Source organism: Diplotaxodon limnothrissa, linkage group LG10, assembly GCF_057381915.1.
Source record: "Diplotaxodon limnothrissa isolate DT_005_m linkage group LG10, D_limnothrissa_male_GT1.1, whole genome shotgun sequence".
In the NCBI taxonomy this organism is placed as follows: domain Eukaryota; kingdom Metazoa; phylum Chordata; class Actinopteri; order Cichliformes; family Cichlidae; genus Diplotaxodon; species Diplotaxodon limnothrissa.
Window position 1 is genome coordinate 27,658,764 of NC_140605.1, and position 16,538 is coordinate 27,675,301.

At 40.4% G+C, this 16,538-nt stretch overlaps 1 protein-coding gene across 1 annotated transcript; it reads left to right on the forward strand.

The window, feature by feature from the left end:
• Positions 1–115: 115 nt before the first annotated feature.
• bckdk (branched chain ketoacid dehydrogenase kinase) lies at positions 116–16,538 on the forward strand. Its single transcript, XM_085364054.1, has 11 exons — positions 116–477; positions 5,220–5,288; positions 5,387–5,497; positions 7,717–7,764; positions 9,205–9,324; positions 9,849–9,947; positions 11,329–11,402; positions 11,998–12,126; positions 12,963–13,052; positions 13,281–13,436; positions 13,667–16,538. Exons 1-11 carry the CDS (start codon positions 232–234, stop codon positions 13,809–13,811), a joined length of 1,287 nt encoding a protein of 428 aa, XP_085220180.1. The 5' UTR covers positions 116–231; the 3' UTR covers positions 13,812–16,538.

The window sequence follows — 16,538 nt, forward strand, 5'->3', positions numbered from 1 at the left end:
GCTCCGCCTCTGGTGGACTGATTGGCTGAGCTGTCATGTCGTTCCCCCAGCTCTCTTCCCCACTGGCCAATGCGCACAAAGCCCTCTCTGCACCCTCAACGCAACTGTATTCAGAGATACATGCCTTTGTGCTCTAGTACGACGCGACCCTAATGGCCTCGTAGCGACTGTGATATTCCGTGTTTGTATGAGAGCAGGGCAGCCCTGTTCGCACACACAGCTCATCTCCAGATGCGTCTGGCCCTGGCGGGTGTAGCGGCTGAGATGCTGAGCGGCGCAGCCAGCAGAGCTAGGTCGAGGCTCGGCACCTTCTTGCTGGCCCCCGCCACCAAAACAGTACCGCCGCTGGCAGGCACGGGGAGCCAGAGATTTCGGTCAACGTCCTCGATGCAGGGATATTCAGAGATGGCACGAGAGCGGTCGAAGACTGTCACGTCGTTTTATAACCAGTCTGCAATAGATTCTTCTGCAGAAAAGGTAATAAATGTGACGGGTTCCCGGTCTTTTCTCCTGAAAAGGTCTCAGAACTCTTGGGTAACTAAGCTAGCTGTAGCTAGCTGCGGCAGGGTTGTGCTACGTTCAGGGGCAGGTGGAAAAACAGTGACATGCTGCTACTTAAAAGAGCAGTGCTTTAGCCTTCAGAACTAATGTTTTGTCAGTTAGAAGCTTAAAAACGAATTCCTTCTATAAGAGGAATAAAGCTGTCACCTACATTGCAGTGTCTGTAGTTGTAATTTGTAATTTTCCTTTAATATTTCGGAGATTCCTCTAGCAAAAGAAAAGAGCGTGTTTTGTTCTGTTATTATTTTGTTGTTGTTGTTGTTTTAAGTCATATAGTGTATTGAATTATAATGGTCTATTTAATAATAATAATAATTCAGTAATAATGTAAAGCGGCTGACATGCCCGGTACCGAAGACCTGAACGCAACGCCCGGGTAAATTTATCTGCAGCCTGCTGAGCTTCTAGACAAATTATAACGTCGGTTCTTTGCTGTCGCTGATGTTTACCGGACCAGACGAGGTGCCAACGCAAAATTGTAATATTAGCTACACTATAGACATAAGACGATTGTCCAGTAACAGGAGACTTGATGGTGTAAAGTTTCAGCGATGGAGCAGAGCTGACGTTGCCCCAGTTAATGAGAAGCAAGTCTAACAATCTGTTCTGCCAATCTCTAAAATACTTTGCCTTAAAGTGAAATAAAAGAAAGAAAACACAACTCCTGAATGAATGTCGCCATGTTAACTAGTATTATTATTATTATTGTTATTGTTACCAATAAAAATAGCATAGATGCTTTTCTTCCTCCTGGCTCAGTTTTGTTTTGTTTTTTTGGTCACATTCTTCAGTTTTTTTTCACTTACTTACTTACTCACTTACTGGAGTGAATATAAGAAGTACTCTTACAGCAAAAAAGAGGAAGGAATTGAAATATTGAAACAAAACACTACCCAACGACAACATTTTCACTTTACGGAAGACAAATGTTATTGTTTTGTACAGTGATATCGATGCGATGGCTTAATGTTTGCATCAGTATACATAATGTAATACGACCAATCCAGCAGATTGTTGTTTCCAGTGGGTCCTACCTGCGGGTGTAGGACCCACTGGACCTACTGCAAACATTAGGACTGCACTGACATTACTTAGCATTTAGATCCTGGAGCAATGAGTAGTGTTTTTCCACTTGTACATTCTCCACTTGTGCATGTCGGTTTAGCACTGGAGTGTCAGTGTCCTTTTGGGGTAAACACAGCTAGAGCTTATAAAACTGATGCCTGTTTGACTTAGGTGTGCCTGTTAGGCTCCATTTATCCTGGGTTCTAACTTGAGATCTGTTCCCAGATCTGTAGACCATCACCAGGCATACAGCTGTGCATTCTGCTTGTATTTACACAATGCTTTTTACTTGTGCACCTGCAAATTGCATCTTACTGTGGGGTGTGAATGAATGTTATTGACTGGACCTGCAATTTAAAGATGCATTATTCTAACAGTTACTACAGTTTTTATGTTTTTTATCACACTGTAGTATGTTTGATTTAATCAGGCTACTGCAGTGATTCAACAGGAAATCCAAACCATGAACCATTTCTTTAGTGTTCTTGTCTTTCTAGCTAGCTCAGATTGTGCTACTGGCATCTCGCTGTGGCACCCTCGGATCCATTTTGGAGCTGATGCCACGACTTGCTCCAGCTGGTGAGCAGAGTTGGAGTGCTATAAAGTACTGGAGCACACCGTAACATTGCATGCATGCATGTGCACTGTTATAGTGCACATGCCTGTGGTTGGTGAAGTTGTGGCTCCGTTGTAAGGTTTTATAATGTGGCAAGTTTACATACATTAGTCAGTGATGACTGAGCACAGTATTAAATGTTAGACTTGCTTTACCACAGTGACTTACCTCCATCTTAGCCTCTGTAACTATTAGGGCTGGGCCATATTATACCGTTCACGGTAATACCGGTATAATGTTAGGCAACGATAGGAAAATGAAATATCGCGATAGAATGGGAGTAAAACGCGCATGCGCAGTGCCTTTGTTTTCATACGCACATGGCCGATTGTTGAGTGAAACAGATGATCCAGAATTGGTTTGTAAAAATGGTGCAACTTCCGTGATGTGGAACTGGTTTGGTGTTTGTCCGTCAGATACACAACAAAGCACATTTTTTTGCAGAACATGCAAGCGGCCGTTGTTATTGTCGTATTTGTCGGACTAAGATGCTCTTAAATCTGGGAGTAATCTGGGTCCTAAACTCCGTATGCTTCAGGTCAAACAACACTGCAGCATCACTTAGAGTTAAAAACTGTCTAAATTCTTTCATCTTTAATAAAACGATCAGCATTGCTGCTTTACGAGGTGTAACTATAAAGTTTAACTTCCAGGCATCCATGAAAACAAAAGTTATTACATTTAACGGAGTTAGAAGTTAGCAGGAAGCTAGCGGAAGTTAGCTCGCTAGTTTCGCTAGTTACCTAAGCATGATATTGCATGTTCTGACTGAGAGATTTCTGAAAAAAATCAAACGTACACCTCTGCTATCACTTGCAACATAAATGAAGACAGGAAACTAAACAGCAGTGACGTTTGTAGGGTTACTGAAGTTGGGCTAGCTGGTATATAATGATGTGCTACGTGATCGCTAGCGACACAGCTATGTTAGCATAACATAAACTGAAGCTGGAGGACGAACACTAACACTTTTCCACTTATAAAAGTTAACGTGAAGGTTCTTCATGGTTAGAGACAAATGCAATCGCATGGCAGGATGCTGTAAACGGACCAAACTTCAGTCAGGAGAACAACTGAGATAATCCATCCACAATACGAGGTTAGTCATTAATATACTGCAACAACATGGGAATAGAGCAGCTGCCAGAGAATTCAACATTAAGGAATCAATGGTACAGAAATGGAGGAAGCAAGAAGAATGAGTTTAATAAAGTTTGATGTATCTGACTGCTTTGTTTCGCTTAATGTGCCTTATAATCCCGTGCACCTTATGGTCCGAAAAATGCGTACTGCACACTGCAGTTTAATGTTGCAAAGCACCTCTTTTTAACTTCAGTGGATATTATACATGGTTATGCTCAGGACATGTCAGCCCATTTCTAGTGGAAATGCCTTTTGGTTAAACTTTCAGCAAGCAATTTGCATTTGTACTGTTACATTTTTATAAAGCTTTAATGTACATAAAAACCAGCTTCTTGTTTAAGTGAATATAAATGGAAGGTTGTCTTTTTGCGCTAGTAATGTTGTGGAGTTGTATTTTGTCTCGCATCAATTATATCGTCGGTTATATCGTTATCGCAAATTTTCAAATATATATCGTGATAAATATTTTTGGCCATATCGCCCTGCTCTAGTAACTATCACTGTCAGACACTGACTTTATCTGAGAGATATATATCTTCCCTGTCTTTCTATCGATAATTTTTTCTTTAAATCTGATTATATTCTAATCGATATAGAGATGGAAAATAATTCTTGAAAACAAACGTATTCTTACAAGAAAGTCTAACAACGATGTCTAGGTGATGTTGAAGCTGTAATGCGCTGAACATGGTTCTCTGTTGGCAGTGCGTTAGCAGACAGGATAGCTAATTGTGGGCTGTGTGTAGAGAAGAGCGAAGTGCTAACATTTAATTGCATTTAAAACAATGAAGGGTGTCTGCTGCAGCCACCGTCTTTTCTTTCTAATGCATTTTGTTAAATTAAAACAATTATCAGAACTGTGATTTAACAGTCTTAAGGCTTTGTTTTAACAAATTGAGTCAACAAAATCTACAGGCCTAGTCAGTGATAACAGGTATCACGAAGCTGGTTATCAACTTTCTCTGCAGACCAGTTTTTCTGCTTCAGGCTCTGTGTGTGCAGATATGAAGGGAGTGTTTCATGTGTTCTTTCTATTATCTACAGCACCAAAATGGACCAAATGAGAACATAATAATACACTAAGCAAATGCATCATTGTTGCTGCAAGCACATCAAAATAGCAGTGCTGTTTTGTACATCCATATCCTGCCTTCGACATCGGTGCATGCTTTTGAAGGCTTGGCCTCACGAGAGGAAATAAAACACACAGTCATGCAGCGAGCGTATAACAAGCTGAGTTTTAGATGTTTCGCTCCGAGCACTTTTGCAGTTTTTTCAAAGTGCCCAGAGCTTTTAGTCTCAGGAACCTTTGTTTCACGACCAGGCAAATAAGTTCACAGACAAAAAAAAGTTGCTAATGTTTTTACATGTGTGACTTTTTAGAAATGTAGTGATTGGATAAAGACAGCTGTCTTTTCTGCTTTCACAGCTCCAGGTCTCTGTGTCTGGGTAGACTTAACCGCCATCAAACAATCACAAAGTAATGCTTTAGTTTTCTGAGTTACTGCAGTTTGGAAGGCCAGATTATGGACTTTCTGAATATAAATTATATACCGCAGTGAAAATGTTTCGTAATGTTTTGCGAACACTCAGCTCTGCTCGTCACCTGGACCAGAGTGTACAGCTAAGACAAGTATGGAGTGTCCTTCAGTGTCCCAGCTAAAAATCTGCATGAACTGCCTGAAGGACTTTATCTGTCACAGGCTAAACAGCCAGTCATTTATGTGGATAACAATCATGTGTGTTTTTACGGCTGCACACTCGAAACTAAAACACAATCTCAACCCTGCTGTTATGATTGTGTGTGTAATTTTATGTGCCGCTTTCTCCCTAGGCCTCTGTTCGACTGACTTTAGCAACCCTGTTGTATTCTGGGAAGTCTGCCGATGGACACCACATCTTGGTAAATATTTCAGCCGTGCTGGGATTTCTGTAAAGTGTAACAATAATGAGACTTCTGAGACTCTTCATTGTTATTTCTGTGTGTTTCTACGCTCACAGAGCAGTGCCAAGTACCTCCACAAGGAGCTGCCTGTACGAATCGCTCATCGCATCAAGGGTTTCCGTAGTTTGCCCTTCATTATTGGCTGCAACCCCACGATTCTGCAAGTGGTAAGCGCACAGCTCTCCAGACACACCCAAATACAGTTTACAGATTGCTGAGCTATACAGGAAGTGGGCCCTGTAACTGATTATATAAATAGAAAGTAACAATACTGCGCAGGAAAGTCTTGACAGAAAGCGCTCTTAAGATGCTCCCTGTCCACTCTGACGGGAGTGGACAGGGAGGTATGGCTGTGCATTAAGAGGTACAGCAGGTTTATGGTTCAATACCAAGCTGAAATACGACTGCAAGAACTGAAAGGAGGGGTTTTATTTATACACATAATGGTGACATCAAACAACCTGTAGACTCTTTATGGGATATCCATATCCTGTAAAGATGGGTCATACCAGGAATGTTGTACCGTTCTGTTTTTTTATTAAAATAAAGAGCATCAATGGCTGACGCAGGAGCTGCAGCTTGTGATTTGAAAGCACATGTTTGTATTCAGGTTTGTAGTAAAACTGTCCTGGGTACTATTAATGCTGAACAATAAATGCAGGTTTTGTTTTCTGCCACCCAGATGTTGTTTTTCAGGAAGAGCATTGCATATTACCGCAACAAATTGCACATTTGACATTTTTAGGTGGAAGTTCCCATATTTGGACAAAGTGATGGGGTTTTAAGTTATCATCTGATTTTTTTTTTGTTTTGTTTTTTTTTTAGGAAGCTTGGTTTGCAATATGCATCATAAACATGCTTATAAACACATAAGTGGTGCTTAGTAACAGACAAATACACAAAACTGAAGCACAGGCTGCCTGGATGGTCATTATCAGAAAGCTTGTCTTATTATTTGTCATTTAAAAAAAAAACTTCAGAAGGCACCAACACTGCAAACACAGTGGAGAGGTTCAGTTCACTTATTTGAGTTAGCAGAGGTGAGCGCAGGCAGTAAGGTGTCAGCACACCTGTCAGTCTAAGCTGCCGTGCCCTTAACGGTTAGCTTCAACAGTATCCAAATGTAGGAAGCAGAAAAAAGTCCCACAAAACCTTTTATTTTCTGGATGCTTTCCGGGGCTGTTTAGTTGGTCATTTTAACACAGGAGTCTATGGAGATTGATCCACTTTCAGAAACAACCTCATGTGGCCATTCGAGGAGCCTTTTGGCACTTAATTGTGGTTTGTTTTCCTGCCACTTTCCACTTTCCTGCCAGCTGTCGCAACTACTTTGGAATGATTTTCTGGCACCAAATGCAAAATATTTTGAAACAATGCAATTTCTCAGATTTGGTAATATTTGCCATTGTACTATTTTTAAATCATAAATAGGGTTTAAATGACATCGAAAACACTGTTTTATTTAAGTTTCTGACAGTCTTCCAAACTTTTTGCAGGCAAGGTTGTTTTTGATTAACTGTAACGACATCAGTGCCACACCTTGTCCAGTAAATAATTTTGATACTGTTATTTCACACATGACTTAGGCCTGTCATATCAATAACTCATACTTAATGACTATGCTGTCATTCTCTACTTTCCTAATTTTTCATGGGAAATGTTTCTTCCAGCAGAAACTGTCCACATCAGCAGGATTCTGATCTTGCAGGGCTGTTTAGTTTTTCAGATGCCATTTCAGACAGAGGTCAGGTTTAAAGCTCCTTTATACATAGATCTCAAAAACTTAACGAGAAAAATACGCATGTGTCTGGATATAACAGACTCTTTGACACCAAAAGAATTGTTGTTGTCATTGTTCCCGCTGAGCCTTTAATTCCCCTGCAAGCACTTTGAGTATTTCGCTGCCTCTGCATGTCTCGTTGCTGGTGAACTTTCACCCAGATTCCTTCCTTTTCTGGTATCACGGAACCGCTCTGTGTCGATTACATAAAGCAAAAGCTCCTTTTCTGTGCCACTACTTGTGACGTCGGAGTGACTGTACCTTCACTGTTTAGCTCTTTGATCAGAAGTGAAATAATTGCTGGAACTGATTTTAACTCTCCAACTTTTGCACATCAAGATGATCAGATGGATTTTAATAAGCCAGTCTAGTCATTTATGCAGAATTCTGATTCAGAGAAATTGCTCAACTCTGCAAGTAACAGAAAACTCATCCCACTGATGCTTGGAGAAAGTTGCCACGTGTAAGCCTCACATGGACTTGTCAGTAACACAGTGAGGCCCAGTCAGGGGGGACAGTGCTTGTGGTGTGATGTTTTCTGGCTGAGTGAACGATCACAGAGAAATCGGTCTAACCATAGCCCGCATCTCTCTTCTTTTCTCACAGCATGAACTGTATATCAGAGCCTATCACATGCTCAGTGACTTTCCAGAGGTGAGTGCCCGACCCACTCAAACACGAACAGTAAACACACACGCGCACAAACACGGGTCACAAGTTAGTTTTATTTCTCAGGGAGTGGGTTTGCTCATGAGCAAAAACAGGAAGTGTGAACCTTTTTCCTGTCGAGACGTGTGATGAATCTGCCCGCAGCCGCTTTAGGATTGGCTCATTTGAGTAGTAAACAAGCCGTGACTCTGTTATTAAAACTAATGAAACATTAGCCGTATGCATTGTTCGAGTCAATAAAAATCTGTTTCTCGCCAATCATTCTGTTTGGCATTGAAAGGTCGTAGAGGGAAGGTTAGTGGATAACTCTTCTCTGCTATCGAGTTTAGGATTTGTAGCTTTTCTACGACACTGATTATTGTTTGTATTTATTTGTGTACTGTCAGGGCTATAACACGTGTTCCATCACAGTCATCCTTGCTTGCTAGATGTAATGCATTTCCTGGGTTATCAGTGCCAAACTGTCTCACTGACTGCTGCATGCAGTAGCAAAGTGATCATTGTGTTCTGTTCTTTTTAGGTCTGGACAAAGCAGACGAGTACACCCAGTTGCTCAGTGTGTTCACACATGTATGATTGGAGATTTCAAACTGGCTGAACATGTTTTCCTCTGTGTTAATGTAAACACTAAAATCTGATAAGTAACCCTAACATTGTCAGGTTAAGAAAAAACAACACCTATTTCAGTGCCTATAAAGGTGTGTGCCTTCTTTATGGAGCGTTGCAACACTGCACTGTGCTGAGACTTTGAGACTCCTCTTGTTCTCTTGTGTAAACACATTTCTAAAGAGATGAGGCAGACGCAAGGTTAGCTAAAAATAAAAGGTCCCTAGATTTAAGAGGAAACTACAGAGACAAAGGATCAGATAATGTGACTCTGGGTTGGAGTCACCTATACTACAATAGCTCTCAGGGGAAATCATAGTGTCTAAAAACATCTCTGTGCTACAGAGGCAGGTCACGCTCACCCGGCTTTTATCTGTATGCCTGAAACCTGCTTTGCTTTTACATTTGAATTCTCTCATTGGTGGCTTTAAAATGACAGCGGTTTGCACAGAATTGCTCGACTGATTCTCAGTCACTGGTCCTGTGCATTCTTTATTTATTTCTCAATACACCATTTATGGATTTAAACAACCGTTAATGTGAAGCTCCAGTCGTGACAGAAACGGACAATTTCATAAATGGAAGCAGCGTTTCTGTGAAAGAAGAAAAAAAAAATCTCTGTGCAGTAGAAGTGTTGAGTATGAGGCCGTTGCTGCGCTGAAGCTGACTCTATCAGTGCAGCAGGTAAACATGAAGCGTTGAGTCATTCAAGCCAGAATAAATATAAAATCCAAAATAATTAAAAGGCTCTTCTTAGAGCAGGCTGTTTCTTTAAACGTCGGGTTTCTCGGGTTTAGTGTGAAGCATCTCTGTTTGCAGATCAAGGATCAGGACGTGGAGGCTCGTTTCTGCAAACTAGTGCGGCAGCTGCTGGACGACCACAAGGATGTGGTCACAATGCTGGCACAGGGCTTCAGGGAGTGTCGCAGACACATCCAGGTACAGAGATACTAAGACTGACCTGATTCACCATTTGCTGGAAATGACTCCTTACTAAAACAACTTACTCTCGGTCTGCACAGGTTAGGTTATTAATGTCAGTTTGTTTGTTATTCAGTTTAATTAAACACTATTTTATTATTTGGAAAGACTATTTAAGGCTTTCTCAGCTAACAATGATGTGTTTTCTTAAGAAAGCTGCTGATCTGCCTTTAACTCTTTACTCCTTAAAGCTTTCAGGGAGTCACTCTTGAGGCTCTTTATGTCATATTTCAGGCCTGCTTACAGAACTAAATTACTGGGGCTGCATTAGAAGTTAGTGAGGGCGGTCTTTGCATTTGCAGCTACACAGGAAAAACCTGGAAACTTTTCTAATGGTCATTAAATCACATCTTTATGTCAGAACCTTTATGGGAGGTAGAGCTAAAATAAAACATTTGCTGTGATTCACCAAAAGCTGTTAGAGTTGATAAGTTAGTTTCAACTGTGAAGTTTCAGTTGCTTTTTTTTATTTGCTGTCACAGGATGAGATGGTCATCCGCAACTTCCTGGATACAACGCTGTGCTCTCGTTTGGGAATACGAATGCTGGCCACGCACCATCTCGCCCTTCATGAAGATAATGTACGTGCAACTGTTATTCAAAGGATTTGAAAACCTCTGAACGGTGACGGTTACCCACAGCAAATCATGCGGTAACTGTTAAGGGGAAAGGTGATAGTTGTCCAGCTTTTCTGCAAACATGGGATTAATGTTGGGTTGGGACCAGTGTTGGTCAAGTTACTAGAAAAAGTAATCAGTAACTAATTACCGATTACTTTCCCAAAAAAGTAATCCCGTTACTTTACTGATTACTTATTTTCAAAAGTAAATAATTACTTAGTTACTTTTTAAAAACACAATTTACAACCTGAATAGGTGATAAAGCGATAGATCTTTCAGCCCAATTCTACTTTTATCTGCATAATCCATCATACAAAATGTAATCAAATGGAAAAGTCTCTTTTTTAAAACTTGTTTAATCAGTTTTAATCTTTTAACTTTATGCATCAAGCAAAAATTTAATTATATGCAACATTCTCTGACTGGAAGAAATTTGTTTAACATTTAAACCTATTTTCTGCACATTCCAGCACATAAATTTTTTTTTTTTTGTGTGTTTACACTCAGTCTTTCAAATAGATGCAAGTAAAACACAGCAGAAAATAAATAACATCAAAGACTAGCGGTCCTGTTGCTCTATTTTCACCTGTAAAGCAGGAGTTGGGTAGGCGGAGGTTTACCCTGGTGCAGGTGTGCCGCGGTCAGTTGAAGAATCCGCGAGTTTCTCTGTGAGTTTCCCATTACGTCGTTGCGCACTCGGTGCTTGCTTGGAAGTTTAGGGGTTTTTTTTTTCGCTGTAAAAAGAAGTTTTCTTCCCACGCACAACGGACGCTAATGTTTTTGTCACTTTTTATGGAATCAAACTCAAAGCAAGGTCAGTACTTCCACGCTTTAAACGCTGCACGCTCATACTCTCTCCGGCACTCAATATATGATCCATTGTTGATCTGCACACAGCTGTTGTCACGGACTCGCTTACGTCACTGACATGAGACATTCTCGCAAAAAAAATCACGGTTTTAGTAACGCAGTAACGCAGCGTTCCTACGGGAAAGTAACGGTAATCTAATTACCGTTTTTGCAATAGTAATCCCTTACTTTACTCGTTACCTGAAAAAAAGTAATCAGATTACAGTAACGCGTTACTGCCCATCTCTGGTTGGGACAACAGGATCCTGTCAAATAGAAGTTGCTGGTTTCATGGTGTTTACCTTCAGCTACAAGGAAGCATAAAATACGTCATGTTTGTTTTGGCAGCTGGCTATTTAAGTAAACGCTATTGTGTAATTAAACCAACCGTATTGATTAATCAGCGGGGATTTAGTTATTTTGTGAAATACTTTTTAGACTTGACTAAAAAGAATGTTTGTTTTTTTCGTTGTTGTTTTTTTGTTCATTCCAGCCTGATTTTGTTGGGATCATATGCAGACGTCTCTCACCCAAAAAGATCATCGAGAAGTGGGTGGATTTTGCCAGGTGAGTGTTTGGTACGGCTTAGTTTATCTCACCTTTCGGTGACTTTGTCTCTGTGCTGACCGAGGCAAACCAGAGTTCATCAGATAACCTTTCAGAAATGGCATGTGGAGCTGTGAATGGGCTCTCATTCTTGTTTGTCTTTGGTAATCTAATCAAGTGACCTTTTATAGACTTGTTTTAACCAAGTTCAAAGGAAGTTTGCAAAGAAACAATCAGAGATACAGCGTGTTCTCTGTCGTTACAGTTTAACATTTGTATGAATGAAATTGGACTTCCATTTAATGAACTGTATGAACTGTAATTGTCATCCAGCAGCATTAGTAGGTCCACTGCTTTGGTTTCTAATCCCACGCAGACAAAACTAACACCTTTCCCATAACTGTGAGGTTTACTTAGTGCTTTGTCCATGGTAACACCCTACACTACGTGTGGCTCCTCCTCCTTTTTTTTAATCAGGTAAAAAAGTCATTAATATTTTTTTAAAAAGTGTCATGAAACAGTTTCATTTCACTCGTTGTGTGGAAGCAGAGAATTTGTATATATTTTTGACCTTGTAGTCTTCAATATTATGAGAAATGTTCTTGGTGTTTGATAGACGTCTCTGCGAGCACCAGTACGGTAACTCGCCCAGGGTGAGGATCAACGGACACGTAGCAGCTCGCTTCCCGTTCATCCCTCTGCCTCTGGATTACATCCTGCCAGAGCTCCTCAAGAACGCCATGAGGTAAACTAACCACTCACTCACCCACGGAGATGTCCACTGACCTCAAATCAGCTTGTGTTAAATAAAGTTATATTGAATGATTTGGCTGGGTTTTTTTTTTTTTTGTCTGACAGTGAAAAATTATGTGAATCAGTAAAATAATAGATGAGCAATAATGTGATGGCAATAAAGGATCATTGAGGGAGAGCAGTGAAGATTTTAGTTGGTGCTGTTTGACTGGTGTGAGTGAGCCCTGGAGCTGGCTTAATGTTGGCACCAGTGTAGCTGTTGCTAATGGTTTCCAGGGCAACAGCGGGAGAGAAGGGGTGCAGTTTGGAAAATGACTGGCTCTTTTGATGTAGCTTTTAACGAGTGTAGAGAATGTTGTTGATTTCAGCTTGGACATAGAAGCCAAGTCCAAGTCGGTGTGCACACAGGTCCTTTTTAAAAAATTTTTACTGGGCTATTGGACCAGCATTTAGAAAGATTATTGTGTGTCATCCACCTGGAAAAATTGAGATTTTCATGTGTCACAACAGTGGCTCTGGCACAATTTAATTTAGTATTATGCACAAGAAGAACAGGTTTGCAACAGAATCTTCACTGTTCGCTCAAAAGCCTGAAAAAGTATGTAGTTTAGACTACACATCTGCTTTTTAGCACACAACTTAAATTTAAAAGTGGATTGCATCAGTTAATCAATTAAATGAGCTGAATACTTGCTCTTGCCTCCTCTGATTGACAGACTGTAGAAAAACAAAAGTATTATTAAAAAGATTTTTTTTTTTTTTTTGCATAGTGGATTGTTATTAAATGGGAGTACAGTTGTCACATCGATCTTCAATTTGCATCTTCAGGGCCACCATGGAGAGCCATCTGGACACCCCATACAATCTCCCCGATGTGGTTGTCACCATTGCTAATAACGACATAGATTTTGTCATCAGGTGAGTGCCAGAATTGTAATCCAGGTGTGTCCTGAGCCTCTGAGCAGGTTTACCTGTCCAGGCATGATGACCAAATACCCAAACCAGCCCAGTTGATTTCTTTTAATGTGTAGGACCAATAATTTGTACTTCCTTTGCAAATCTGTGCGCTCCTCACTGCTGCAGGGGAGACTTCCTGTAACAGAAGGTATCGTTACAAGTTTTTGTTGCCATTTCTTTCTAATTCAGGATCTCGGATCGCGGCGGCGGTATCCCTCACAATATCATAGACAAGGTGATGGACTACCACTTCAGCACAGCTGAGGAGAGTGCACAGGATCCCCGCATGAGCAACCTCTTCAACAACATCACCAACAGTGGGAATCAGTCTAACCCTATGCATGGGTAAGCTCTTTACTGATGCACTTCTGTTTGTGTCAGAGATAAGAGAGGAGTATTGATTTTATCCAGTCTCGATGATTCCAGTAGGCTTCTTTATGAGCCAGTAAAAGCTCTGATGGCTGCCTGTATTTACCTGCAGCTTAATGTTTCACCTACAGTAAATCACTTTCAGCCTGGTGTGATTCTGTCACTTCACGTAATCACCTTAAACCTGTTGCCTGTGTGTTGTACAGGTTTGGCTTCGGCCTACCCACGTCTAGGGCCTATGCGGAGTACCTCGGTGGCTCTCTGTCTATTCAGTCTATGCAGGGCATTGGCACTGATGTTTATCTGCGTCTGCGCCATATTGATGGCAAAGGAGAGAGCTTCAGGGTGTAACGTTCCCCACATCAGTAATCCATGTAGACGCCAGCCAGGAAATCAGGCCGTGCAGGAGTGCAGAGGGTTTCCCACGACGAAGGCTGGTGAGGACGAGGACGAAAAGTGTTTTTCAGAAAGCTCCTAAATTCACTAACCCACTACTTGTTCTTTAGTTTGTCTTTTTTGCCTTAGACTGATTATAAGCTATGTTACCTGTCAAGGTGATGATTTCTGTTGTTTTTCCTTTTGTGTTCTTTTTGTTTTGTACCCTGTGGCATGTTGTATTGAAGTTTGAGGGGCGGGCGGGTAATGAACTTTGAATGTGTAGGTTATCGGGACAAACTGTGCATGATAATTGATATTATTGATGACGATGATTATGAGAGACAGAGGAAAGCAAGAAAGAAGAGCTTCAGTTTTAAAGAAGTTCATGATGAAGTTGCATATCTAATAGCCTCAAAGTAGAAATTTCGATGATAAATGTTTCAAGTGGAACTATTGAGACACTCCAGCAGCCCTGTCAAAATCTCCTCAAAGTTATCAATGCTGCTCATGTGTTAAATTACCAAATCCTCCCAGCGTGTCATTGACTGCAAGGGGAAACGTTGGTAGAAGCAGTATACATGCTTCGCTTAATTATCCTCTTCTTAAAGCTCATGCGCTCTCCTCAAACACCGCTTTCTTCTTCTGCTGTACAGCTGTGGCTCTTAAAAACAGAAGAAACTGCCAAAAACACCAAATGCTCATTAACACATTTCTGTCTTCTGTTCTGATGAGCGTCTTTGTCGAGCAGCGTCTTTGCAGAGCTTTTGAACGGGGAAGTCGACCGAGATGTTCAGCTGCCTTACGCGTGACACTAGTCCTTTAACTGCATGCTGAGTTCTTTTGTTTTCTTTGTGGTACTTACCTTTATTGGGTCACACAGACGCACACCATGTCAGAACGTTTCACTAGTAATGAATAGGTTTCCTGTTGTAATGCTCAGTGCAGATCATAGCAGGCTTTAACATTGTAACAACTTTCAAAGTAACAATATACCAGAGAAGTATTGTCTGATATATGCTTCTTTATTCGTTATTTGACTGTTTTCTCACAGTTTTTCTTTAGGAAGGTGTATATTTTCTTTTTAAAACAAGCCTTTGCAGAAGGTCCCATTTAATTTCACAGCATCAGTAGACAAAGGAGTTTCTCCACCGTTAGCCAAGTTTGCTGGTCTTCTATTAGGTATAGATCACTGCTTGATTATGTCATTATTGTGAATGGCCAAACTTGTAAGTAGGACACACTTTATGTGTGTGTATAGTCAGTGTGATTGTCAATTTGGTGGATGAAAAAGTAGCACCAGTACCCTACAGGTGGGTTCAAAGCTTCCGGCTTCCTCCCACAGTCTAAAGGTGTACATGTTAGGGTGATTGGTGACACAAAATTGTCCGTCTCTCTGTGTTTGCCCTGCGATAGGCTGGGGCTCCAGAAAATAGATGCATAGATGGACCGATGAAAAACAGAATGTGTTTGAGAAAATAATGAGATAACCATGTTGTGATCTCAGTATTTGTACAAGAAAATCACAGCAGCATCTGTACGGACACTGTTGGGAGTAGAGAAAAAAAATCGAGCAGAGTCAGGTGTTGAAAAAGTTGCGATATATGAGTTAACACAAACACTCCTTGCAGTTTGTTGAACATTCCCCAGTGGATCCCAGCTCCAACAGATCAATCAGAAAGCTACACCTCTTCTGTTTGATCCGTGGGCTTGTTATTGCATTAACTTTTTTTGTTTCATTTGAAAGGGCATTAGAAATCTTAGGATGTTATCTGCAAGATGTAACATCTCTAAATTTTTAAAATCCGTCAGGTTTTTGTTTGTTTGTTTGTTTGTTTTTTTTAGATTTCAGTGATACGGTCTTTATCATTAGCCTGAAGTTGTGCGACATATTATTCTACAGCTGAATGCATATTACTTGTATAGACTATGAACTGGTTAGAAACAAAATGACAAAGATCTTTAAAAAGTTGAGTACAGAAAGCTTCATTTCTTCTTTCCCTGATTTTACATACAAATTAGTTCAAATGCCATTTTAAACCTGTGAGACATTGTGAACGTATTCTTTTGCCTTCAGAATCTATTTAATTTTGTAAAGGCTGGTATTTATTTTGACATTTTGTGAAGCAAAAACAGCCCCCTATGATTAACTGTTTAAAGGTCAGAGAGGGTATACTGTCTGTACCTGTATTCTTGATGAAGCCTTCTACATGTTTTTATTACTGATTTGACAGTCTTGAAGTTCTTGTATATACTTTAGCGTATACACGTTAAGGCGAGGGAGCATAAACAATCATAGCTTCAAAAAATGCAGGTGAACATTTGAGGTTTGTATCTCCTTTTGGAAATATTACTGTAAAGAGCATTTTGAGGATTCCTCCTATTAAAAAAAAATGCTGAGAGTGGTTTTGCACATTTTGAATTTCACTGCCAGGCTGTAGCTTTTCATAAACATAAAATGTGCACTGTATGCCCCCTGTAGGCCACAAAAGAGAAGGGCAGACTGAAAAATACTGTTCATGGAGAGAATATCAAGTGATTTTTTTTTTTTCCAAGGAAGAAGAGGACATGGTGAATACAAGTTAATTTAATTGTCTAGAATTCAGATTAATTTTGCATTTTAAAATGAGGATCAGAAAAAAGTTCATTTAGAAATGATCTCCAGTACAATACCAAAATATTCAAGTCATGTTACTGAGAAAG

Bases quoted from the DNA above. Each gene is read 5' to 3' on its own strand.
- bckdk (XM_085364054.1), top strand. From the start codon at position 232: ATGCGTCTGGCCCTGGCGGGTGTAGCGGCTGAGATGCTGAGCGGCGCA. The intron at 9,325-9,848 runs GTACAGAGATAC...TTGCTGTCACAG, and splicing joins AGTGTCGCAGACACATCCAG to GATGAGATGGTCATCCGCAA. The intron at 9,948-11,328 runs GTACGTGCAACT...TGTTCATTCCAG, and splicing joins TCGCCCTTCATGAAGATAAT to CCTGATTTTGTTGGGATCAT.